Source organism: Cucumis sativus, chromosome 2, assembly GCF_000004075.3.
Source record: "Cucumis sativus cultivar 9930 chromosome 2, Cucumber_9930_V3, whole genome shotgun sequence".
Lineage (NCBI taxonomy): Eukaryota > Viridiplantae > Streptophyta > Magnoliopsida > Cucurbitales > Cucurbitaceae > Cucumis > Cucumis sativus.
In genome coordinates, this window is record NC_026656.2 from 4962299 (window position 1) to 4988094 (window position 25796).

At 30.3% G+C, this 25796-nt stretch overlaps 2 protein-coding genes, 1 long non-coding RNA gene and 1 other non-coding gene across 6 annotated transcripts; 3 read left to right on the forward strand and 1 right to left on the reverse strand.

Moving 5' to 3' along the window:
- Positions 1 to 6712: 6712 nt before the first annotated feature.
- Positions 6713 to 13354, forward strand: HMA3 (putative inactive cadmium/zinc-transporting ATPase HMA3). 2 transcript variants are annotated; one of them, XM_031880458.1, is made up of 10 exons: positions 6713 to 6756; positions 7657 to 7922; positions 8169 to 8426; positions 8632 to 8729; positions 8868 to 9123; positions 9809 to 9946; positions 10707 to 11034; positions 11536 to 11741; positions 11839 to 12053; positions 12156 to 13354. In XM_031880458.1, exons 2-10 carry the CDS (start codon positions 7697 to 7699, stop codon positions 13095 to 13097), a joined length of 2667 nt encoding a protein of 888 aa, XP_031736318.1. In that variant the 5' UTR covers positions 6713 to 6756; positions 7657 to 7696; the 3' UTR covers positions 13098 to 13354. The 2 variants fall into 2 exon arrangements, with proteins under 2 accessions (XP_031736318.1, NP_001292705.1); NM_001305776.1 differs by lacking the exon at positions 6713 to 6756 and having other exon boundaries at positions 7754 to 7922; positions 12156 to 13097.
- A 592-nt stretch (positions 13355 to 13946) lies between these two features.
- On the forward strand, positions 13947 to 15824 carry LOC116402214. The gene is made up of 2 exons (XR_004214673.1): positions 13947 to 14365; positions 15078 to 15824. It is a non-coding gene; the product is annotated as an uncharacterized LOC116402214 (long non-coding RNA).
- A 198-nt stretch (positions 15825 to 16022) lies between these two features.
- LOC105434721 lies at positions 16023 to 18522 on the forward strand. Its single transcript, XR_004214682.1, has 3 exons — positions 16023 to 16856; positions 18007 to 18233; positions 18385 to 18522. It is a non-coding gene; the product is annotated as an uncharacterized LOC105434721 (transcript).
- A 3429-nt stretch (positions 18523 to 21951) lies between these two features.
- On the reverse strand, positions 21952 to 25374 carry LOC101203419 (defensin-like protein 182). Of its 2 annotated transcripts, XM_004148288.3 has the most exons (3): positions 24934 to 25374; positions 24764 to 24842; positions 21952 to 22549 (listed from the first exon to the last, which is right to left on the reverse strand). In XM_004148288.3, the coding sequence occupies exons 2-3, from the start codon at positions 24804 to 24806 to the stop codon at positions 22197 to 22199; spliced, it is 396 nt and encodes a 131-aa protein (XP_004148336.2). In that variant the 5' UTR covers positions 24807 to 24842; positions 24934 to 25374; the 3' UTR covers positions 21952 to 22196. The 2 variants fall into 2 exon arrangements, with proteins under 2 accessions (XP_004148336.2, XP_031736571.1); XM_031880711.1 differs by lacking the exon at positions 24934 to 25374 and having other exon boundaries at positions 24764 to 24884.
- Between the last annotated feature and the right edge of the window lie 422 nt (positions 25375 to 25796).

Sequence of the window (25796 nt, forward strand, 5' to 3'; positions counted from 1 at the left end):
ATCCAACTTCGAAATAGATTCCCCTCTCCTCCTCCAAAGCTCACTTGCAAATCTATTGTTAGAAAATTAAAAGGATGTGAGAGTGGGATTAGAGATGCTAAATATGGAAGAAATGATAATTAATATGACAAAACAATATGGATATCTATCTAAAGTTCTTTAGGATTCATTATGAATATATTGTTAATTAGTGCCTTAATTTATCCTTTAATTATTGAACGAATAGTGGATAGAATTGGGTTTTTATTCAAATACACTTAACATGGATTATTAATTTTTTATAAAAAAACTCAACTATAATAATCTATCAACTTCAAATATCCTATAGCTTTTAATTGGTTGGGTTTTTTTAAATATTTTTTCTCTCAAAAATTAAACTTAAACTTAGGTATTACTAATTTGTAATGTTTCAAACCAAATCAAGAATTTGTTCCAAACTATTTCAAAATTTTAGTTAGATTAGATCAAGTCTTGTTCCTAACTAGAATTTGACTTAGGAAATGTTTAGATTGTAGATTTCAATCGATAAATTAAATTCATCGAATTTTATTATTACATATGTTTATCTATCGAAAACATAATTAAATGTTGTATAACTAGTAATCGATCTGATCTGGTTATCTTTAATTGTAATATAAAATAAAACATAACAAAGAAAGGTAGGTTGATTTGTTTATTAAAAAAGTTCAAATTTGTTCCACTGCCTGCCACTATACAAACCATGGAGCCTTTGGTCTTTGAAATCTTTGTGATATCTATTTTAATGTCTACTTTTTCTTATTAATTCCATTAGAACTATTTAAATAATGAAAAAACTGTTCAATTAAATTTAAAATATAAGTAATTTCACACTCATGTATGATATAAACTTGAATTGTTTAAATTATTTTCTTTTTAAAGTTTGTAATCAATAATAAAATATGAAAAGAAGGATATTGATCAATAATATATATATATATATATCTTAAGCTTTTGGTTTAAAATTCTATTTTATGCTCCCATACAGCTTTCATATTATTACTTTTTCATTTTTAAAATTCCAAAGGTTCTATTTAAGGGAAATTGTCTTGAATGGTAAGATTTCTTGAAAAAATAAAATATAACATAAAAAGAAAAGAAAGTCATTTCAATACATTAAAAACATTTTGCCATTTCCTTATATATAAAAACAACCAAAATTATTAATTAGTCTTTATCATTTATTTGTTTAAAATTGTTTAAAATAACTAATAATGTGTTTCTTTCATTTTAAACTGTATGTTATGATTTAAAAGTTAAGCTCCGAACACAATGTGCACAAGTTCAATTGACATAAATTAAATTTATATGATTAAGAGGAGTTAAAAGTTCCATATAATAAAATCAACACTTTTCATGAAAAAAGCAATCAACCAATAATTAACGACAAATGTGCTTAAATGGGTTTCACACAAACCACCTATGGTATCAATTATCTCGAGATGTTTTCTCATGTGGTTAAACTCCAAAAAGTTTCATACGAGTCATTCAATTAGCTTTTCACATTGTTTGTTTGTTTTTTTTTAGATTATAGCAGAACATGATGAGTGTGTAGTCAAGTGAGTAAACACATATCATTCATGTAATATACAACTTTAAATATTTGATATCTTTCTCTTTGAACTGAGATCTCAATTCCAACTCATTTGATATCTTTCCATAAATTTTTTTTTTCAATCCAGTTCCTCCACCACTGTGAACCCCAATTAGATTCAAGTAAGCTATATACATTTTTGTTATTGGGAGAATCCAATATTTTTATTCAATGCTGAAGGATTAAATAGAAATGAGTTTTAAAAGTATAAGGATAAAAAATAAATAATTAAATCTATAATAATATATGATTGGAGGTGGGTATATAGTATAATGAGTAGAAGATATTTAATAATTTGTAGAGCAGCACTAGAACACATAATAATTGGAAGAATATATATATATATGAGAAAGATTTGAAAAAGTAGTGATGGGTTGGGTTGTCCAATAATCATGTAAAGATGTGTAGAGGTTGCAAATAATCATAAAGCATAGTGGAAATTTTATCAATATGCATTTAGAGTGTGACAAAGGGAGGTAAGAAATGATCTTTTGAAAAATCATACAAAGGCATGCCTTTTATTAAAAGGGCATGCTAACTTTGGCTCTTTATCAATTATTTGTTACAATAATTGCCCAACTAGGGTTTACATATATAGAATAAAAAAGTTTGAATCAAATCCAGCTACATATACAATTATTAATTTTAGATATTGAACATGAATTAATCAAAGTAAATGAAAAACGTAATTAACATGCTTTAGTTTCTTTGTTTGATTAAAAAAAATCTAATATCAGTACCTTATAAGAAATTTTACTTTTAATGACACTCATAACATCTATGAATTAAGAAATAAATAACAGCATGAAACAAGGTCACTCTTATAAAACTTCACCGACGTGTGTCACTAAAACACACACTAAAGAAATGGTTTTAGCGACATGTATGGTCAACACCACTGAAATCTATGACCTATGTGACAACAACGGACTTGTAGAGACTCTTTTTAACTTTCAATGACTTTTTTCGCATGCACGTCGGAAAACATATTTTCTCTCTCTCTTGGCGATATTTTCTAGTGTGAAACTTTGTTTGTATTTTCTTATGCATGTGATTTTTCACATTTTTGTATTTTTATCTCATATAACCTTTGTTTTTTAATTCAATAATTGCATCATAAGACTTCGAGTTATATCGACTTTTAAGATGATAATTTGTAGCGTTTATCTACTAAACAACTCTCAACTTTATAACCTAAAAGAACGTATTACTCTTTATAAATTTATAAGACGCCATAGTTTTAAATTTTAAATATTGAAAATTGAAACTTTGAATGAGCTATAAAAAAGCGTTGTATGAAGAATTAAAAGAAGAATAATAATAAAAAAACAGTTATCAAACAATATTCTTTTTAAGAATTAATTAAAAAAAAGAGTGAAATTTGCACTTTTATTGAAAAGTGCTAATTTGGACAGTAAGCGATGGATCAAACAAGAATGAAGTAAACATATGCTCATAATGTTGTAATTTAAAATATTCCGATTGGATATGACAATATGGAGTATAACATTTTTAATTGCAAAAAGGTATATCCAAACTATTGGCCAAATTCCAACTACCCCAAATTTTAGTTTTTAATATATTGTATACTACTTATATGTTAGTCTTAATGTTTTTATTATTAAAATTTATTCCTTCAAAAATGTGTTTTTATGGATTTTTTTTTTAAAAAAATATATAATATTTATTAAAGTATTTTCAAATATAAATCAATTTCACACCATTCATTACTTTATCAGATTTTTAAGGAAAAAAGGAAAAAAAAGAAAGACAAAGCTGATGGAGAGAAAAACAATAAAGTTATAAAATAAAATAAATAGAGGGAAGAAAAAAGAAAGAAATTAAAACTAATCAATTTTAGTACTCATTCTTTTGAAATATTCTTGTTTTTTCTTTAAGAAGAATTTAATTTAATTAAATTACTTAACATATAAGTATGCATAAATATTTAAAATCACGTATAGAAAATTAGATTTCAAATACAATTAACCTTTCCACTTTACAAAGGAATCAACAAAAAAAAAAAAAAAAAGATGCTAAATTCCACACTAACTATGGTCTATAATTCTGACATTGATTACCTAAAAAGAAAAAGAAGAGGCAAAAAAAGAAAAAACAAATAAAAACAAAAACAAGATTCCTTCATCAAAAGTTTAAAAGCACCAAATTTAAATCCCAATAATATGATTTAATGTTCTCTTTAATTTTGTTGAATGGCTTTTATTTTTTTAAAAAAATTTCTTTGCTTCACTCATTTTTATTAAAGGCCCTTTGATGCTTTTTAATTTTATGTTGAAGGGCTCTTTTCAGGGTTTAGGCTTTTTTTGTCTGCCCTTTCACTTTATGATAATTTTTGGCCCTTTTGTATGAGATTTAAAACAAAAAATTCATGTAAATATATATATAGGCTAATTTATACCATATGTTTTATACTTATATATTTTCAATTATTTCTTCAATTCTTTTAACTCGATCGTTTTCAAAAATAACAAAATATTAAAATTATGTACAAAATATAATAAAATTAATTAAATATTTTTTTATACAATCCTAAATATTTTCGCATTTTGTTATATATATTTAAATTAACTTTTTGATTTCTTTTCTAAAATATTTGCTCTTATTTTTTTCACTCTAATTTTGATTTAGTTTTCAAACTTGGATATAATTTGTGATAATTTGAATTATATAGCCAACAATGCTTATAGATAACGGTTTGAGCTAAGTCACACATTATCTATAGATCACACACGTAACATTTGGATGATATGGACTAAAATTTAACAAAAGCTGAAAGATTCACATTCAGATTTTTTTGACAATCTGAAACAAAAAAGAAAAGTAAAACTTTAAAGACCCAAAATCAAACTATAAAATAATTTTCAGAAGACCAAATACAAATTTATAAAAGTAGTACGACAAATAAATTTGAGTAGTAGTTAAATTAAGATAAATTAATTAAGTTTTGGATCTACTTTGTAAAGTTTTGTTCGGTAAAGATCATAAAATCATAATTTTGTTTTATGTTTTACTCATTCACGTTAGAAAAAAATGTGTTTGGTAGACAACCCAAATTCTATTTCTGAAAACTGTTTTTGAATTCTTTGATCCAAACAATCTAAAATGTAAAAACATTTTTAAGTTTTCAGTATATCAAGAATTTAAATTTATAATTAATTCAGAATTATATTAAATACGTGTAAAATCATTTTGATTTAGAATATATCATGTTATAAACTCGTTTATTTGGTTCCTATGAATTTAAAGAAAATAGAATGAGTCCTTTTGGTTTGCCATGGAAATTTAGTCTCCATGGTTTAATAACATGGTAAAATATAGTTTCACAATTATTTTTGAAGGATTTTCAAATCATAAGAACTATATATGAGGTTTTATCCGACTATAAAAGCTAAACTGTAATTTTTTAAAATATTAAATTTATTCATAAATAAATTAATAATAGTTTATTGTCAACTAGATTTATAAGTTGATAAAGCAAGAATAGTTTTATAATTTATAAATATATAGTATCAAACTTATTTAGACGTTTTTTAAAATTAGAAATCAATACGCAAATCTACCATCAAACATAAAAATATAAAATATAACTCCGATTTTTTTGTAAGGAATCTCTTGTTTTCAAATTCTCTCGCAATCAAACCCTAAATTTGTTTTTATTATTTTATTTTTATTTTTATTTATTTATTATTATTTTTTGTTCATGTTGGTCTACCAATCAAACCACAAATTTTCTAGACATCCAAATATTGTAGAGTTAAATGAGTTGTCTCATGAAGATTAGTCCAAATTGACTCGAACATTCGTGTATATAAAATAATAATAATAAAAAAACAACAACAACAATAAGTTTTAACTATCCGTCATAATTTTCAATGACTAGCTAAAGAAGTCACTAAAAGTAAGATATCTCGTTTGATAGATATGATTATTTCTCTAGTTTTTAAGTTTTGAAAAATATGTGTCTTTGGTATCTAAGTTTGAATTACGTACCTTTTTAGTTTTCAAGTTAATAAAAATAGGCCTATTTGTTCATTGAGTTTCAAAGGTATATTTTTATCCCATGAGTTTTTTAAATAGGTTTAAAATATATTAAAATTATTTTTTGTTTAATTTTTTAAAAATGATTATATGATATTTAAAATTAGAAAAAATAGTTTATAGAGGAAATATGATTTTTAGAAATTATTTTTCTAATTTAAAATATCAAATAATCATTTAAAATAAAAGTACAAAGTTAATCGAGGATCTTTGTAAATCTCTTTTACAAAACTTTAGGGACTAAAAGGTGTATTTTAAAACTTCGAAGACCAAATGAGTCTACTCTTATAAAGATGAGGACGGGAAAGATGTATTTTTAAAACTAAGAGACCAAACACACATATTCTTCGAGATTGGAGGACTAAAAAGGTAATTTTCCCTCTTTTAGTAATTTACATATTTTTCTAAATTTTTTGACTCATTCATTCTGAATTAACACACATTTTGAGAGTATTTTTGATATATAACAAAACAAACAAAATGATGAGTAGTTGCAAGGTTTAATAAACCTATATTTTTTATAAAAAAGAAAAAAAAACATGAAATGCCAAAATAATCACCGTAAAAAAGGAACATTTTTTCTTCTTATTAAACTCATATTTGGACATATACATATTAATGAATTTGAAGCCTACATATGTCTAACCATAAGGATTAATTAAGAAAAACACAAGATCAATTTAATTAATTAAGAAGGTGGAATCCTATGTGGTTTCCAAATTTTCTTTTGGTAGAAATGATATGGGTTTCCCACTAATCTCTGTCTCACCCAATTCCAAATTTGAAACTTCATACAAAAATAAAATAAAATTATATTCAATTCAAAGATAGAATCATTGAAAGTTAAAAGCTTATGATTTTATATTATATTACATTATTCTTTGGCATTGTATTCCTTTGAATATACTTCCAATAATATATTATTATTCTTTATAATTAATAATAATAATTTGTGTGTGTGTGTGTGAATGATTCCCTAATGAAGTCCCCCACCATTGATTCCTTCTTCTACTTAAGGGTCTTGTGAGGTTTGTTCTTCTCTTGCAAACACCACTAGCTACCTCTTACACAACCATTTTTTTTTTGTAAGCTTTGCTTCACATTCTCTTCTGTTCCAAATACTTTTCTACTTATATATGAATTTGACAGTCATTTTGATTTTTTTTTTGGGTCTTGGGCTTCCCAAAATCTTGCACAAAATGTTATTTCAATTGTGTTAGAACTTAGATGCTTATTTCTTTTACATTCCCATTAACTATTTTTCTTTTTTAACAGTATCCAAAATCAGTGCTCACATCATTTCTTGTTTTTCAATACTATTTCTCTCTCTGTTCTCTCAACCGATTCAACTGTTTTTTAATACTATAGAAAGTGATTCAAACTGTTTACTAGTTTTGATGAAGTGAGTTTGGTTTAATGACATTTTTTTAATAATTTCTAGAAATGACGTGCATATCAAATGTCATATTGAACGATCTCTACCTAAGTTTCACCATGCTAGCAGCCTTTTAAATACATTGTAAAATCTATTTCATTGTTGATATTATGTTTTGTTGTTCAAATAAAGAAAGCTTTCTCTCTCTCATTTGCACAGTGGCCATAGATCACTTCCTTCTTTAATTGTCCTCTTCCTCTTCACTTTTTCTTTTATACAAAATTTAACTATACATTTGACAAATTTTTATTGGGTAACGATCTGAGCTGCACAAAAGTAGGTGAAGCCGATGCAGCATCTAAGTTTTTTTCTCGTTTTATTATAATTTTCTTCTTCAATTGAGAGTCCACTTTAATTCATGATGATTGACATGTTATTACTAATTCTTGCCAATAAAAAACATGCAACTTTTGAAACTACGTTGACCCTAGTATTTAATCATTTATTTTCAATTTATCAAACAGTAACTAGACATGATATATATGAGTTATTCATTCCATTTGTCAATTAATTATTTAAAAACGATGAAACATGTATGTTTATTTTGCAGAAAAATTAATTTGCGAGGAAGATAATATAATTAATCCGTCATGAGTGAGGAGGCAACCGAGAAGATGAATAAGAAAGTAATAAAAGAAAACAAAAAAATGGAAAGAAGCCATTTTGATGTGTTGGGAATTTGCTGTTCTTCAGAAATCCCTTTGATTGAAAACATCCTCAAACCCCTCCAAGGAATCAAACAAATCACTGTCATTGTCCCTACAAGAACACTCATTGTTGTTCATGATTCGCTTCTCATTTCCCAACTTCAAATTGGTATATATCTTTTTCTTCTTAATTTCGTGTTCTAGATCATTTAGTAATTATTTTATTTTTTGACTTTTTTTTGAAAATTTATAGAACTATTTTCCCTCCATATCATATACCATTGTTTACATCTATCTTTCTTAAATATGACCCTTTTTTTTCTAGGTCGTTTCAGTTTAGGATTCAATGATTAATAAACACACTAATTAATTTATAACAAAAAAATTAAACAGTTATATTGTTACTACTTGATAGTGAAAGCTCTAAATGAAGCAAGATTGGAGGCAAATATACAATTAAAAGGAAAGGGAATTATGAAGAAGAAATGGCCAAGTCCTTATGCAATAGCCAGTGGGTTGCTTCTAACTGCGTCGTTTTTGAAGTATGTCTACCACCCATTGCGGTGGCTTGCCGTTGCAGCCGTTGCCGCCGGCATCTTTCCCATTCTTCTAAAAGCCATTTCTGCCATTCGCCACCTCAGAGTTGATGTCAACATTCTTGCTATTATTGCAGGTAAATTGAACTTCCCTGTTTGATATATATATATATATTGAAAAATTATCGAAACGGTTAATTAAAATATTTACCAATAAAGCAAGTGTTTATAATTATTTTCATAAAAATTAACCATTTGCTATTCATGATAATTTATACAACCCTTAATAATTGATTTTTTTTTTTTTATAACAAAGTTACAATTGATCGTTAATTTTGGCAGTTGTGGGGACAATTGCAATGGATGATTATATGGAAGCTGGGAGTATAGTGTTTTTGTTTTCCATTGCCGAATGGCTTGAGTCAAGAGCAAGCCACAAGGTCAGCCCAAATAATCATAGTATAGAATTTTTTTTAACACTATTGTGTATAGACATAATTTTCAAAAACAAAAATTTCAACCTAATTAATTATTACCAAACACTTAATTTAAATTTGGGTGGTGATCTCAATGTTTAGGCGAATGGTGCAATGTGTTCACTAATGAGGTTAGCTCCCCAGAAAGCCACAATAGCTGAAAGTGGAGAGGTTGTGGATGTAAGAGATGTGAAATTGAAGAGTGTGTTAGGTGTGAAAGCTGGAGAAGTTATTCCGATTGATGGGATTGTTGTTGAAGGCAATTGTGAAGTTGATGAGAAAACTTTGAGTGGAGAAACTTTCCCTGTTACCAAACAAAAAGATTCTCTTGTTTGGGCTGGTACCATCAACTTAAATGGTAATTAATTACACATTACTATAGTCTATAGATAGTACTCCAACTTCTTATTGGAAAGGCTCATTTAACTTTTTGTTTGTATTTTTGGTCTTTTCTACATTGAACCAACACCTGTTAATCATTTTCGTCCTTTTCAAATGAAATAGACAAAAACCCTTTTAACATTTTACAATTTTAGAAACCAATCAACCAACCTTTGTCAAAATATATAAAAATATTTTGAGAGTTTAAAGTAAAAATGATTGCAAATAGCAAATTTGTGAAAATATTTATCATATATAACAAATTTATTTAAATTTTATTAATAGATATTGATAGAAGTTGAATCTAAAATTGTTTTCATTTTTCTTTATTTGAAAATATTTCATGAAAGTACGTAGATCAGAATGCATTAAAACTATTTGTATTTAAGTAATTTTGAAAATGGTTCAAATTATAATTCTGATTACATCAATTATATTTGGAGCTTGATTGAACAACAGTGTGAAAGTGATTTAGAATGAAATTAAAATTGAAATAGTTGTTTCAAGTATACTTATATTTCTATATCCAAATAATATTATTAAAAAAATTAGTACTTTTAGAACGCATGGATGAAAGTGTTGATTAATTTAAGGTGTTTGATATAATAATATTTGGGCACTCAAAAACTGTTTGTTTATTTTGATTAACTTGATACATGTAGGTTACATAAGTGTTCAAACAACAGTTGTAGCTGAGGATTGTGTGGTAGCAAAAATGGCTGAGCTTGTAGAAGAAGCTCAAAATAACAAATCAAAAACTCAAACATTCATTGATGAATGTGCCAAATATTACACCCCAGGTAATTAACATTTTATATATCAACGTTTCATCCATAGAACGTTAAAAACCTCACCATCTTTGTAAATATTTTTCCTTTTCACATTATCCATTGATTTTTACAATGAGACTCTATGTTTATTTAAATATTCTATTACATTAAAATATTATTTCTCAAAACTCCATCTAAGAACCATAGATAGAGTTATAACCCTAAACCCAAAAGAAAAAGAAAAGAAAAGTTAAAATAGAATTCCTTATTTTTTCTTGTACATTTGAGTTCCATTTCATTTGGTTAATGTGAATTTTTTCTCATGTATTTTCAATAAATTATTTCAAGTTTACTACTTCAAAGTTAATTTTTTTAACCAAGGTTGGTTAAATAACAATACTACTTTTTTTTTATATACAAAACAAAAGAATACATGGAAAATATATTTTCAATAGTTTATAAGGAAAATGCAAACAAGGACCATTTAAAAAAACAAATCACCCATAAGCTAACTATATATATTGACTAGTTTTAAGATATATGGAAAGAAGATAAATATTTGAAAGTACAAGAACTAAAGTACATCCAACAAAAACCCACCAAATAGGATAAAAATGAAATTTTAAGAACCTTTCCCCAACTTTCTCATCCTTTTACCATCTTATCCATCTTCTTTTGCAGCCTAATAAGGATCAAAATAATCCAAAACCAATCACTTTAGCATATTCAAATTACTAATCACCTTTTGTTGTTTCTTCTTGCATTTTTTTTTTCTTTTTTTGTTTTGCAGCTGTTGTTATCATCTCAGCTTGTCTAGCAGCCATTCCAGCTGCATTGCGAGTTCATAATCTCAGGCATTGGCTTCACTTAGCTTTGGTGGTTTTAGTGAGTGCATGTCCTTGTGCCTTAATCCTCTCCACCCCGGTCGCCGCATTTTGTGCTCTTACGAAGGCAGCCATGGCCGGAGTTTTGATCAAAGGCGGCAACCACCTTGAAGTTCTTGCAAAGATTAAGGTTATGGCCTTTGATAAAACTGGCACGATCACTAGAGGTGAATTTGTTGTAACACATTTTCAAGCTCTAAGAGATGATATTAACTTCCACACCTTGCTCCAATGGTAATTATTATTCCGCTAAAACTTTTTCCTCTATATATTTTCTAATAATGTTTGTGTGATAATCATAACTTTCAATTTCCTCTCTTTAATTTTCCAAAAAAATTCATTTTATTTAAATCAGCAGTAAGATTATTTTGAATTGCAATCAAGGACTAAGATTATTTTGAATTGCAATCAAGAACACATTGAAGAACACATTGCTGTATGTTGGTTTTTGAAAATTAAGCTTATAAACACATTTTCACAATTATGATTTTTTTTTTTAATTTTCCAAAGCATTTATTAATTAGCAGAAAGTTGATATATATATATACTTACTGTCTAGAGAAAACACTTATAGATGGTAGTGAATGTTTATAAACATAGTTTTCATAAATAAAAAACCAAATGATTATCAAGGAACCTAAGAGGTTTTGAAAAAGTAGTTTTTAAAGCTTTGACTAGAAATGAGAGGAAACAAAGCTAATGAAAGTGTTATGAATATTGAACTCTATAAATTAGGGTTTCAAGCATTGAGAGCAAATCAAGCCATCCAATGGCAACTGCCCTTGTCAACTACGGAAAGCTGCATTCTATCGATCTTAAGCCGGAAAACGTAGAGGAATTTGAAAATTTTCTAGGAGAAGGTGTTCGTGGGAAGATAGATGGTAATGATATTTACATTGGAAGCAAAAAAATTGCTGCCAGAGCTGGCTACGACATACCAGGTTTACGATTAAACAAATTTGATTTATCTAAACATGTGTATATACTCAAACATTTTAAGATGTTTAGGATCTTAACTTTTCGATCTAAATAATTTAGTTTCTTCAAAATTGAACAACTTTGACGATGAAACGAGACAAGAGCAAACCCTTGGATATGTATTTTGTGGGGGGATGATGATTGGATCTTTCGGTTTATTGGATTCGTGTCGTTCCGGAGTTAAAGAGGCAATCGAGGAGATCAAAAGTTTTGGAATTAAAACTGCTATGCTCACAGGAGATTGTAGGGCAGCTGCCATGCATGTCCAAGAACAGGTTTTACGTACTTCATATGAACTTCTATATAAAATGACCTATTTGTTTTAGTTCATATATGAAACTTGGATGTTTACATAGAGATCGATGTGTTGTTTGTAGCTCGGGAATACGCTTGACGTAATCCATTCAGAACTTCTACCAAAGGAGAAGGCAAATATCATAAAAGAATTTAAAAATAATGATGGAGCAATTGCCATGGTTGGAGATGGCTTAAATGATACCCCAGCATTAGCTACCGCTGATATTGGCATGTCAATGGGTATTTCAGGTTCAGCATTGGCCACTGAAACTGGGAATGTGATTTTAATGTCAAATGACATGAGAAAGATTCCAAAAGCCATCAAACTAGCAAAGACATTCCACACAAAAGTAGTTCAAAATGTCATTTTGTCAATCGGTACAAAGACTGCCATCCTAGGCTTGGCATTTGCTGGACATCCCCTCATTTGGGCAGCCGTTCTTGCTGATGTCGGTACTTGTCTATTGGTCATCTTGAACAGCATGCTCCTTTTGAGAGGAATGGATCACAAACATGGAAAGAAAAAATGTTGCAAATCTTCCAAACCATGCTTAACGAAACATGGACAACTGTGCGATGGTGCTAGATCTTCTCATCATCACAGCCATCATCATGATCATGATCATGATCATGATCACCATAATCATCGATGCCATGTCGTCGATGATCAATCAGCTAGTCAAGAGAATAATCATGTCCATAAGCATTGTTGTTGTGAGGAAAAGGATCACAAGATGCAACTTTCACAAGATCACAATAAAGAAACATGTGGAGTACTGAACCAAGAGAAGAATAATCATGAATGTGGAGAGCATGAGTGTGAGGAAACTAATGTGCATCATAAAAAAGAAGATAAATTTCATCATAACTATTCAAATCAATGTGAGAAAACCCCACTTGAGAGAGAGATTAGGGGAAATTCTTCAAAGAGAGTGGGTAAATCAGATTGTAATTGCCACTCACATCATGTTACAATTGACATTCATGAAAGTAATGAGTGTGAGAGAGTAGATCATAATTAGCGAAGTCTCTTAATTATGAGGAACTAATGGTTGGTATGGAGTTTAAAGGGAAAGAGATAATACAAATGTATGAAGAAATGCAAAAAAGGCCATTGGAATTGATATATATGTACACTTCTTTTTTACTTTCCCTTTAAGCTCCAGAGTCTAGACAAAGGCTAGTTATTCACAAATAATGTTTTTTCTGTACCATTTTTACCCTTGTAAATGTTATTCCATGAATATAAATATTAAATATCTAAAATTTAAATCTCTTACCCATGATTAATATCTTGAGGTGTTTGGAAGTTAAAAGTATTTGTCTTCAAATTAATAATTTGTATATTTGAAACTAAAATTAAATATATAATAATTAATGTAAGAGATCAATTAAATTTACCATTAATTTATTGTTACACTAAATAATTATTTAATAAATAAAATAGAAATTACTTAGTATATAAGGAGAGTGGTTGTAAATGAAAAAATTGTTAAAATATATATCACTAATAGACACTAATAAAAATCTATTCGGGTATAAATGTAAGAATTTGTTAGATCCAATATTTTGGTTAATTTCAGTATATCTTAAAATGTTTCTTAAATTAATCATTAAAAATAGTTAAACTAATATGTATTAATTAGAATATTGATAATTAACAACAAAAATTTATATTACATCACTATTAAGAAAAATACCACCGCACAAAATACATGTTAAAAGTGGTTGGAGTGTGCATCAATCCATTAATTTAAAGTGTAATACTACTTCAAGTGTGTGCGCTCATAGATAGTACTTAGTAGGTAGTCAATACAATTTAAAGCTATTTTAGTTTTTGTGCACACATCTTATGGTGGAAGAAACTTTGGGTATCTGCCTACGCAATATATGTGAGTTGCAACAAACCCACATTTTAGTTTTCCCTACAATTTGTAAGAAATTCTACACTCTTTAGTTTCTCCTACACTTTCCAAACACTCCGCCCTTTTCTTTTCCCTTTATTTTTGCCTCTTTCTAAAAACACTCCCACTATTCTCTCTATATTTTCTTCTACTATCATGCTCCATCATACCCCAATATGAAGAGAGCATCATATCCTTCCATTGCACACAGCCTGCTTGCCCACCATTATCACAAACCGCTCCTCTGCCAATTGCACGCACCTACTCGCACATCGCCACCGGATCCAAATTAGCTGTTGTTATCTCTTTATTAGCTGTTATTATCTCTTTATGTTGCACGTCTACCTATTCGCTGCCGGTTTAGTGATTTTAACTCTTTATCCAAGGTATTGTTTCAATCCTCACTGTAACTTTCTTTAGTATTTGTTCATATATAATATGCTGATGAACCCCTAAATCAACTTCCTTTTTTATATTTAGGAGATAAAGAAGGTAAATGGTTTGCTTTTAGATTTTCACTACAAAAAATGAGAGTTTTTCGACGTAGAAAAAATCGTTGGAAAACATGACGTCGTCAGAAGTCGATGTTTTCCGACGCATCTTGGTGCACGTCGGGGGAATGCATTCCCCTCGACGCAGACACATGAACGTCAAAATTGGCTGGAATTGTTTAGTGTTCCTTCGACGTGGTGTCAGGTATGTCAGGAAATGGACCATATTTCCGACGTAAAAAGTGTAGCGTCGGAAGAGGTTTTGCCTTCATCTGACGTTGTGTCTGAAGAGGTTTTGACAAAACAAGTCCCTCGTGTTACACTGTTTGTAAACAAGAGGGACATAATCGACGAAAATGTTCCAAACGAGGTGGAAACGAGACATAGTTAATGTAGAAATACGAGGATTAACTGTAATATTTTTATATTTCACTTCAATATAACCTCGATTCAATATAACCTCGATGTAATTTTTATTCTTATTTGAATGACTATATATGCACAAAATTAATTTTATTCTTAATTTCTAATGGTTTGTCCCCTTGGAGTTTTAAATATGATTATTTACTGTAGTATCTAACTATTGATTTTATTTCAACGACGTTAGGTGGACGATGACATAAGTACATGACCGTATGATCATTCAATTCTACACCTCTGAAGTAGCCATTGATCACAGGCCGTATGGGAGGATGAGCACGTTGATGCTATACACGATAGGCGTTGAGAGGCGGTTCTTTGATGACAAGAAGATCCAAATCAACGTGTTTTTGACTATTTACGTGCATCTAGTTTCTATGAAGTTGCACGTATTAAATTTTTGCACTTGATTGGCACCTCATCATCACATTAGTAGAGCGATAGCATCAAGAGACACACACCTTCCATATGTTGCATGGAGAGTGTACAATCACCTTACAAGACGTAGCTATCCAGTTCAAGCTTTCCATTACCAGACGAGCACTTACTGGATCACTTAACTATGATTGGGCCAGTTGTGTTACGATCTGCTAGGAGTAAAGACAAACGATAATATTCTTAAGGGCGATCGTCTTAGCTTGCCATGGTTGGCACATCAGTTTGACGATTTTGTCCATCATTTTTACAATGCTATTGAAAACCAAATACTGCAGTATACTCGTGCTTATATCCTCACACTTATCGGTGGATTGGTATTTCCTGATAAATCCAATAGTCGGATGCACTTGATGTACCTCCCTCTACGGGAAGATCTTAACATAACTGAGACATATAGTTGGAGAGCTAGATGTCTTGCATGGTTGTATAGACAATTGTGCAACGCAATGGTTATTGATGGGAAGAACATTGTAAGCTCTCTTCTATTGCTAAAAAATTGAATTTATTTACAGAAAATAAATAAAACAAAAATAAAAGTTAATAATTAAGAATTGATTAAATAATAATGTAAAATTAGAAAAAAGAAAAGAAAAAATTGACAGGTGTACTCCAACTTGGAAGTATGGTTGAGAATCATTTAAACTCGGTCGAGCGTGTTGGGAGGTATATAGATTTAGCTTCGGAAAAACCATCAGTTATAGAGAGTAATCGGCCGCCCACGGGATGGCCTTCGTCTGGAGTTATAAAATTTGATACTGTTGTGTTACGCTATAGAACTGAGCTCCCCACCCGTCTTGCATGGGATCTCTTTTAGTGTTTTTTCTAATGAAAAAGTTGGAATAATTGGACGGACTGGGGCTGGAAAATCAAGCATACTTAATGCATTATTTCGTATTGTTGAACTAGAAACAGGAAGAATATTCATTGATGGTTTGGATATAGCAAAATTTGGATTCTGGGATTTGAGAGAAGTTGTTGGGATTATACCACAATCACCCGTTCTTTTTGCAGGTAAAGGATTTGATCATATTTAAAATCATCTTGGTTTCCTAGGTCCCATTTGGTAAGCCTGATTGGTTTTGTAAATTTAGGTTGTTTAATACCTCTTTCACCCGAGAATATCTGGCTTACATATGTTCTTTTTACTGATGTTTAAAAAAATCAGCAGAAGTTTTGAAAATTAAAATAAAAAGGTGGTTTTTAAAGTTCGCTTATGTTTTTAGAACCATGGCTAAAAATAATTCAATTAGTGTACTTAAGAAAAATAAAGGTCATGGTAAGACATAGAAGAAATGGACTTAATCTTCAAAAACCAAAAACTAAAAAAAGTTAACAAACCGGGTTATAGTTATATAGTTATAGCGTTTTCTTTTTATTTTCTCATTGTGGTGTCTTGTTTTATGCAGGAAGTGTTAGGTTTAATCTAGATCCATTCCAAGAACACGCCGACGTTGAACTTTGGGAAGTTCTTGAGAGGGCACATTTAAAGGATGTCATAGGGAGGAATACATTGGGCTTGGATGCTGAGGTATGTTTCATTCCAATCGTCTATTGTGAGAAATAATTTATGTGTGTGGAATTTGATAGTAGTTTAAGTCAAACGATTCTTTATTTAAATTCTTTGGTCAATTTGATAGTTTAGCTTTTCCAGAAGATTGCTTTGGATTTTTGTTTGTTTGCAACTTTTGAAAGATGAATTTAAAACAATAAATTGATTTGCTTGAAACTTTGCTCAATTTTGTTGGTTTCCTTGTATTGATTTCTTATTATTAGGAATATATATACACACGAAACTTTGTAACTAAAAATATTAGAGCTGGGGTTATAATTTCTTCCCCATTTTCTCCTCTCAAACTGTCGTAGTGATTCAACTAATTGATTGTAGCTCGGCCTTTGATAGCATTGCTATTCATAATTCTCTGCATTTTCTCCCTAAGCCTCTTGCTAAGTGAAACACACTTTAGTCGTGTCAAATACATTTGAATAATTTCTTTAGATACTTATCAAGATCATGACTATCGTTCTTTAGGCTCAGCCCCACTTTAAATTAGAAACAAATTAAAAGAAAGTGTGCATACAAGATAAAAGATACATCTCTCTTATAGGTGAAGCCATTGTGCATGACACCTAAGTTTTGCTAGCATGTTTGTGTTCAACACTCCTACACTTGTTGGGTCACCGTATCAAGCACTTAGCCTTTTTTGTCAACAAGAAATACCTTCTCATGATATAATTATAATAAATAGGAATATAAATACACAAATGATACAAACTTCAAAAGGAAGAAAATAAGAAAATAATACAAACAAAACAAATACAACCAATAGATCAGATTAGATAGGAGGAACACTTTTAGAGAACACAATAGATATTAGACAATAATTATATAAAGTCAATATAGGTCAATATAATGTTTGTCCTACACATATTAATATACTAGTTAAGTATATTAAAACAAACTTATTTTATAGAGTTGGCATATGAACGCACGAACTTGTTGACTGTGAAATGCTTGTATAAATATGATATATATTTTTAATAAATGTGTTCTTTGTGTGTGGTACCATGTCCTAAAATAGTTATTAAGAAACGATCCGCATGTACCACACCATGTTCCTATCGTGCCATATCCATCTCTATTAAGAATTATTTATGTTAACTTATTTAAGTTTTTATAGGTTTTAGAGTTGGGCAGAATTTTAGTGTTAACCTTGCTAGAGCACTTCTTCGACGATCAAAAATACTTGTTCTTGATGAAGCGACTGCAGCGGTTGATGTTCAAACAGATGCCTTAATTCAGAAAACCATTAAGGAAGAGTTTAAATCTTGTACAATGCTCACTATTGCACACAGATTAAATACCATCATAGACTGTGATCGAATTCTTCTACTTGAATTTGGTCAGGTAAAGTTTTTCTTACTTTCAATAATATCATTCAATCTATGCACTTAATTACCCATATTAACATTCTAGTTCTATTTGAGTTGCAGTATATCTTTTTCTATCTTTCTACTACAAGCATTAGTCTCTTATTGTTTGCTTTTTTACATAATAGGTGTTGGAGTACGACACTCCAAAACAACTTTTATCGAATGAAGAAAGTGATTTTTCAAAGATGGTTCAAAGTACAGGAGTTGCCAATGCTCAATACTTGCACAAATTAGTATTTGAAGGTCAAGACAACATAGGAATAAGCAAGGAAATGTGAACATATATTATATATAATAATGTAACTAAAATCTTCTTAATTAGAACCGAATTAAAGTATTTTCCTTTTATTTATATATATTTTTAGAATATAATTACCATCTTTATCCTATGGTTAGACGTTGTTATAAGTCTTTAATTAATTCATAGCATGAGATACAAGTTTAATTATGTGTTTTTTAATTTAGCAGGAAACAAAACCAAAAAACCTCAAATAAAAAGCATTGCTACTAGGATGAGAGGTTGGAGTTTGGCCCTTTAGTCTAGCAATGCTCTATAATTTAGAGAAATAGTGACAAAGTCATAATCTTTTACAAGAGTTGTGTGCCTGTTTTACCATAAACCAATCAACATGTTAATATCTTCCCAAATATTCATATTACTTCTTTTGGCTTCTCTGAAAATTTCGTTGTTTCTTTCCATTGAGATCATCCAAAGGAGGGTTGCTTCTGTGTTAAATCTAAATGACATCTTTCCTTTTCTCAAAGTCCTTTTGAAATTCGACACTCCATAAAAGGATGATCTATATCTTCATTGTCGGAATAGCAGAGAGCACAACGGTTTGGTTTAAGCATGAGTTTGGGAGTTTCTTCTTAATGACATCCAAAGTATTTATTTTTTCATGGATGGCTGGTCCAATGAAAGACTTACATTTTTTGGGCACAACAGACTTGCAAAGATTCTTGAATATTATTTGATTGTCAACCTGCAAACCATAGCTCTGTGTGAGACTTGTACCTAAAGTAAGAAGGCTAAAATGTGACTAAGAATTTGAAGGAGGCATTTTCAATAGAACTGGGCGATAAGAAGCTGGTGTTAAGATAGTTTGCAAGAAAATAAGGTGATGCAATAGGACTTTTGGTGTTAAGTGTCGTTAGGGGCTTGAAGTTCTTCTCGAGAATAAAGAGAAGACATAAATGTGAAAATATCTCGATTTCTTTAAAATAAAGTGGTAGTGCAATTATATCCTCAAACTTTCAAATCTATCCTTAATTGTATAAATTATTGTAGTAGAAGTTAGATAGTTCAATTTTATAATAACAAGTCCATTTTTTTTTTTTTTTGGAAATGATACTTTTGGGTTCGTAGATGCACTCGGACATCTTCACTAAGTGGACACCCCCTTAGCACCCTTATTATTCCCACAAAGACAAATCAGTACAGGAAGTGAGAGAGTACAAGGGCTAGAGAATAGCCCTGAAATTCTACAAAAGCGTTAATATTTAGAGCAATGGTGCTAGCGAGATTAGATCTACTAGTCCATAAGCCTGAGAGGTTTTTGACATCTTCCCAAATCTCTCGAGAGATTGAATCTACTAGTCCATAAGCCTGAGAGGTTTTTGACATCTTCCCAAATCTCTCGAGTAGTTATGTTTCTGTTTTGGAAAATCTTGTTGTTCCTCTCCAACCATATGATCCATAATGCAACAACATTCAAGTTGAAAGCGATGATGCCTTTTTTGCTTTTGTGATAAGCGTTGCATATATTTTGATTCAATGTTGATGCGTTTGTGGAAAGGTTGTGTCAGTTGGTCGAAATTTTTACTTTGTCCCAGATCTCCTTCGCAACATCACACTGAATGAAATTGTGATTTGTCTTCGGAATTCTTTTTACATAGGTAGCACTAGTTTGGACTTGGGCAGTAATTTGGTAGTCTTCTTTGGATCTTCTCAACAGTGTTGATACAATTATGCATAATTGTTCATAAGAAAAACTTACACTTCTTTGGAACTCCAGACTTCCACATATATTTTAAGGTTCTTGGGTTGATGTTGTTTTCGTCTTTCTCATCCATATTATGGATAACTTTTTTTATGGAAGCAATCGTGAACTGCCCATCTTTGTTTAGCTTCCATTTTGGCATATTTGTGCCTTGAGATGGGTTTAAAGAAGGAAGCATGAGTTTCAAATCAGACCACTATTGTGTTTTAATACTCCTTAGAGGTCTTCTAGGATGAAAGTCCCAATCTTGAAGCTGGCTATTCCACATATCTTTCACACTACCATTTTGAAGATTTGAGAGAGCAAATAGGCGTGGCTTGTAAAGGGAGAGCAGTGATTTTTCATTCCATGAACCATACCAGAAAGAAATTTTTTCCCCATTGTTGAGCTGTCATTTAACATTTGCCGGAAACCAGTCAATTCCTTTAATAAACGATCTCCATGACGCCCTTAAACTGCTGAATTTTTCTTTTGTAGGGAAGCCACTATTTGAATCCTTTGTGTATTTGGCAGAAATTAGTTTTTTCCAAAGAGGTTGATTTTGGGTGATTAAACGCCAAAGCCATTTGCTTAGCAAAACAAAGTTTGTGTCGGTAATTTTATTGATACGCAGTCCTCCTTTGTCTTTGGGAGATATAACTTTAGCCCATTTTATGAGGTGTGAATTGTTATCTTCTTTGGAATTTTCCACAAGAAATTTCTCTAGATTTTCTCAATGTTTTTGCACATTCCATTGGGAGCCTTGAAGATAGATAGCTGATATGTGGGAAGACTTTCAAGGGAAGCATTGATGAGGGTCATTTTGCCACATTTGGAGATATAAGAATATTTCCAGTTGCTACGTTTTTTATCGATTTTTCCAGTAACATTGTCCCAGACATGTATAGATGTTGGCTTACCTCCCAAGGGAACCCCCAAGTAATTTATAGGCATATGTTAAACTTTGATGCTCCAGTGGATAGCAACCATTTCGGCTCTGTTTAGATCATTGATAGGGGATATAGTGGATTTATTCATATTGATGTTGAGACCAGTAGCAGCTTCAAAGGCGTGTAGGACATATCTGAGGTTAGAAAGATATTTATCGTTGTCTTCAATAAAGAATAATATGTCGTCTGCAACAAGTAAGTGAGTAAGATTGAAATTCTCTCCGAGATTTTGACCCCTTTGATTTTGTTTTGTTTCTCCATATTTGTAAGGAGTCTGCTGAGATAATCCATGGCTAGTACAAATATGAAAGGTCAGATCGCGTCGCCTCGTCTGAGACCTCTGCTGGGAACAATTTTTCCTCTTGGTCTCCCATTGATGAGGATGGAATACTGAACGTTGGAGATACACGCTTTTACCCATTTTCTCCATGTTGCAGGGTAGTTTTTCTTTATAAGCATGAAATCGATGAATCTCCAACTTATTTTGTCAAAAGCTTTCTCCACATTGAGCTTAATAATGAATCCTTTACTCTTTTTACTCCTCCAAGTCCAATTTTGAGAATTACTTTGACATTGAGGGTCCAATTTTAACACTTGTAGAAGTTTAAGGATCCAAAATTTACCATTGAGAGTTTGAGAGTGTAGTTACAACTGACCATCCTTTTTGCAATTTTTTAAAAGAAATAAATTTTAGCTTTTATTATGACAATTTGTTATATCTCACCTTAATTGGCCACACTCTGGTAACATGAAGATCCAGATATTTTCTTGATTAACACTTATTAAGATTGAAATTAAACATTACATGGCAAAGATAAGATACTCTCATAAAAAGAACTTTCACTAAAAGCACAAGCACAACAACAAAACAAAACACATGCCGTTTAAAGTAGATAACGATAACATGCAGACAATTCTAAAAATACTGTTACAAAAATCAATTGCCCATACCCCGTGCATTTACAATGCACACATTTTGATTTTCACGATTACACAATATTGTGTTAATTAGCAAGGATGGCTGCATTGGCACAAAGAAACTCCAACGTTTGTGTCACAAAACCCCTCTCCTCCTTTGTACTGCTGCCCACATTTAGCATTACAACAATCGCTCTTGCATTGTGCAGTGCACAACCCTAGTCCGGAGATGCAGTTTAGTGGTGGCTTCGGCATCGGCGTCGACCTGTCACAACTGTAAAGGCAATTACACAACGATATGCTGCTACCGATTTGATCACAGCTACCCTGAGGGTTCTCGTTAGGGCTATGCTGAGCTTTGCACCTTGCATCGCAGTTGGTTCCACATGGTCCTAACCCTTCGGTGCATATGTCCTTATTTCCCACCACTGGAGTCATTGAGCCTGTTGTCCATCACCATGAAATTTATAAGATTATGAAATTAAAAATGAATTAAACAATTTTATTTTATTGTCTCTCTTTTTATTTCATAAATCTAAATTATTAACAATATTTGATTAGTAATCTGTAAAATCAAATTTATAATTCATAAACAATTCAAACATCGCTATCACAATCCATCGAAATGGGTTATAAAAATAGATTATATGTGAATTATTTTTGAAATAAAAATGAACCCACCTCTTAAAATTAAGAAAAATCCCACAGCAGATTTTTTTTTTGAAAGAAAGGTTCAAGTGTTGCGAGTAATGATAACAATACACATATAACTCAAGAAAATAAAAACAAGGGAAGAGATCATGTTAATCTGAGAATATTTTCTTAATAACCAAGTCTAGGATTTGTATCCGGTCGAACCTTTGATACTCACTTTTATAATTGTTGAACTCAAGAAAAAAAAAATATTGTTTTTTAACAAAATTCTAGAGGTAGAGAAATGAAATCGAGAAAAATAAGATTTGTCAGGAGGCCAATTTAAACATAATTAAATGAATAAGTTGATGAAGAACACCTATTTCTTTTTTTTCTTCTCAAAACCAAAGATTCCATCTAAAATTTGTTGAAATGAAAAAGAAATTAATCCATGACACTTACTTGTTTCTATAAAAAGAAGAGATAGAAGGCAAAAAGGTAGAAAAATCTTGGACATTTTAAATTCTGAAATGCAAAATGGCTAAGATTATAAATAAGAACAAAGTTTGAATGTTTTATTAGGGTTCGTGGAGAAGACTAGTATATATAGATAAAACAAGGTAACCATTTCTGGATGGTTGTAAATGCAAATTTAGTTACAAAAATATTGTCATTAAGAAAATTTTAATGATGAAAATTAATGACATGTTATTTGGAGGAGTTGATTGATTGTTATTTTTTTCAAAGTTAGAATTTCTTTAATTGTATCTAATTATAGAAATTTATTTGATTGATTACTTTGTGGAAAGGTATTTCTTTAGAACAAAGTTGGAATGGATAATAAATGTGTTTAATTAAGAGAAAAATCAAAATAATAAAACTGAAAATTATTATCAAAATTTAACTGAAAAATCTTAAAAGTCTTCACTGATACATAATTCCATGATGGTTATAACTTTTTTTTCTTTTTAATCTAATTATGGAAATTTATTGATAATCATGCATAATTAATAATTAACAAAAAAAAAAATCTCATTAAATTCAAATATAGAATACTAAATATATATTTAATACAAATTTTAAATAAAGACAAATATGATAACTCTAAACGAAAAATATTAAAATTTCATAAATTAAGGAATAGAAAAGAGTCAAACTTTGCCAAAAAAAAAAGGAAATTGTTATGATTATTTTATTAAAATATATGTAATTCAAGTTGGGTTGGGTCAATCCAAATATCTTTTCACCAAACCACAGCTTAACTCGACAAAAGTAGAAAATGTTTAACTCATCTAATTTACCAACAAAAACTATAACTCAACTAAGTCTTTATATTTTGGGTCGAGTAGTCCAAATGATAGATTATTTGATCAGGTAGAATTTCCATAATAGTAAAATTTATAAAATGTAAGAGAATTTAGAAGGCAAAAAAAAAAAAAATAGAAATGTGACCTAATAAGACAAAAAAATCAACCCCATTTTCTTCAAATATTTTTCTTATCAACCCTACTTTTATACGTACTTGATCCACTGCATCAAATTCACATCCTTTACCACACCATGAATATTCTAAGTTAAGTTTGGTGCAACTTGCAAAGGTTGCCACTTCAAGTTCAAATCATCTCTCCTAACAAGAACAAGGGATCTTCTAACCTACTTTTTTTTGCTTCCATTTGTGCATGGATAATAAAAATTGCAAGGTGAGGTAAATATGTAAGTATATAGTCTCCCTCGATTTATCAAAAAACAAACAAATACAATACTCCCTCTGGTTGAAGCATTAAAAGGTATTTTGGTATACACAACACCTATATCCACCAATTCTATATAACATTTTACTGGTAGTAAGAGTGAATAACAGTTTTAAAGATAGTAATTAATTGCTATATTTGCAACTTTTCCTACTACATAATATTTTACTTGAGCCCAAGATTTGAAAATGAAAATGAAATTTGAACTTCACATCTTAATTGACCACAAACATGTCTGAATTAGTTGTAAGTTAGATTCAAGTTGATACTTACCCTCTACCTTTACATGGGAGGTAAAAATATGATCTCTAACCATGCATATACTCTAGCTTTATTCCATCGACCATTACACCTGGATTAAAAAAAAAACAAAACTATGCAATATTAGTTATTATTTTTCTTAAGAACAAACTAAAAATTAAAAGAAGGATTAATAAGTGTACCTAAATATTTTAGTGAAGGATAAACTGTGCAACGTTGTTAATTAATCATCTCCAACACCCCTATAGGGTTAACTAAATTCCTCCTTTTATACCTTGGTAAACCATGCACATATCCTCATGTGTTTCATACGGTTCTTGAACATATATATATATTGAAGGCTCTCGAAACACAATGAAAAAAGAACCAACAAATTGAAACTATATATATGTATCCCTCCTCCGGCGACTACCCAATCGACCATCATAGTCTTGAGCATGACATGAGAGAAAGAAAGCCACACTTAGCCAAGAATGGAATTGCCGGCTACAAAGAAGAAGAAGCTGTCTATACATTATTATATCATAAAAATAAGATCAGATATATACTGATCCATCGCCGGCAATTCATCCTTGGCTTAGTAGTCCTCTCTTCCATTTCATGCAATGCCTTTAAACCATATTTTACATTACTATAAAACACAATCAAGTGCTGAAGTTTTTTGTACACAAAAATGAACCTATTTATAGTGATGTTGAAGTGAAAGGTAAGGGACCTTATAATAAAAATTAATGATAGACATATATTATATTCTTATTCGATTTAGACCATTGTCACTCCTCCAAAAGAAAGAGCACTTTGGGCACTAAATTAATAATCTTTTAGAGATTTGGTCAGCCCACACTTTTGGACCCAAAACCAAGCAAGATTCTGAATGAAGAATAAAAACAAGAGAAAAAGGGAAAGAAGAGAGAGTGGGACGGGTGAGGGCAGAGGGTGCTTCATGTCTGGTATATAATTAAATTATAAGGCTATGGTTAACATTAACCCTAAAAAGATGACAGAGATTTAATCTTGTTATTAGTAGGGTACTTGACCTACCGAC

Bases quoted from the DNA above. Each gene is read 5' to 3' on its own strand.
- LOC101203419 (XM_004148288.3), bottom strand. From the start codon at position 24,806: ATGGTTAGAGATCATATTTTTACCTCCCATGTAAAGGTAGAGG. The intron at 22,550-24,763 runs GTAAGTATCAAC...GATGGACAACAG, and splicing joins CTCCCATGTAAAGGTAGAGG to GCTCAATGACTCCAGTGGTG.
- HMA3 (XM_031880458.1), top strand. From the start codon at position 7,697: ATGAGTGAGGAGGCAACCGAGAAGATGAATAAGAAAGTAATAAAAGAA. The intron at 7,923-8,168 runs GTATATATCTTT...ACTACTTGATAG, and splicing joins CATTTCCCAACTTCAAATTG to TGAAAGCTCTAAATGAAGCA. The intron at 9,124-9,808 runs GTAATTAATTAC...TGATACATGTAG, and splicing joins TGGTACCATCAACTTAAATG to GTTACATAAGTGTTCAAACA.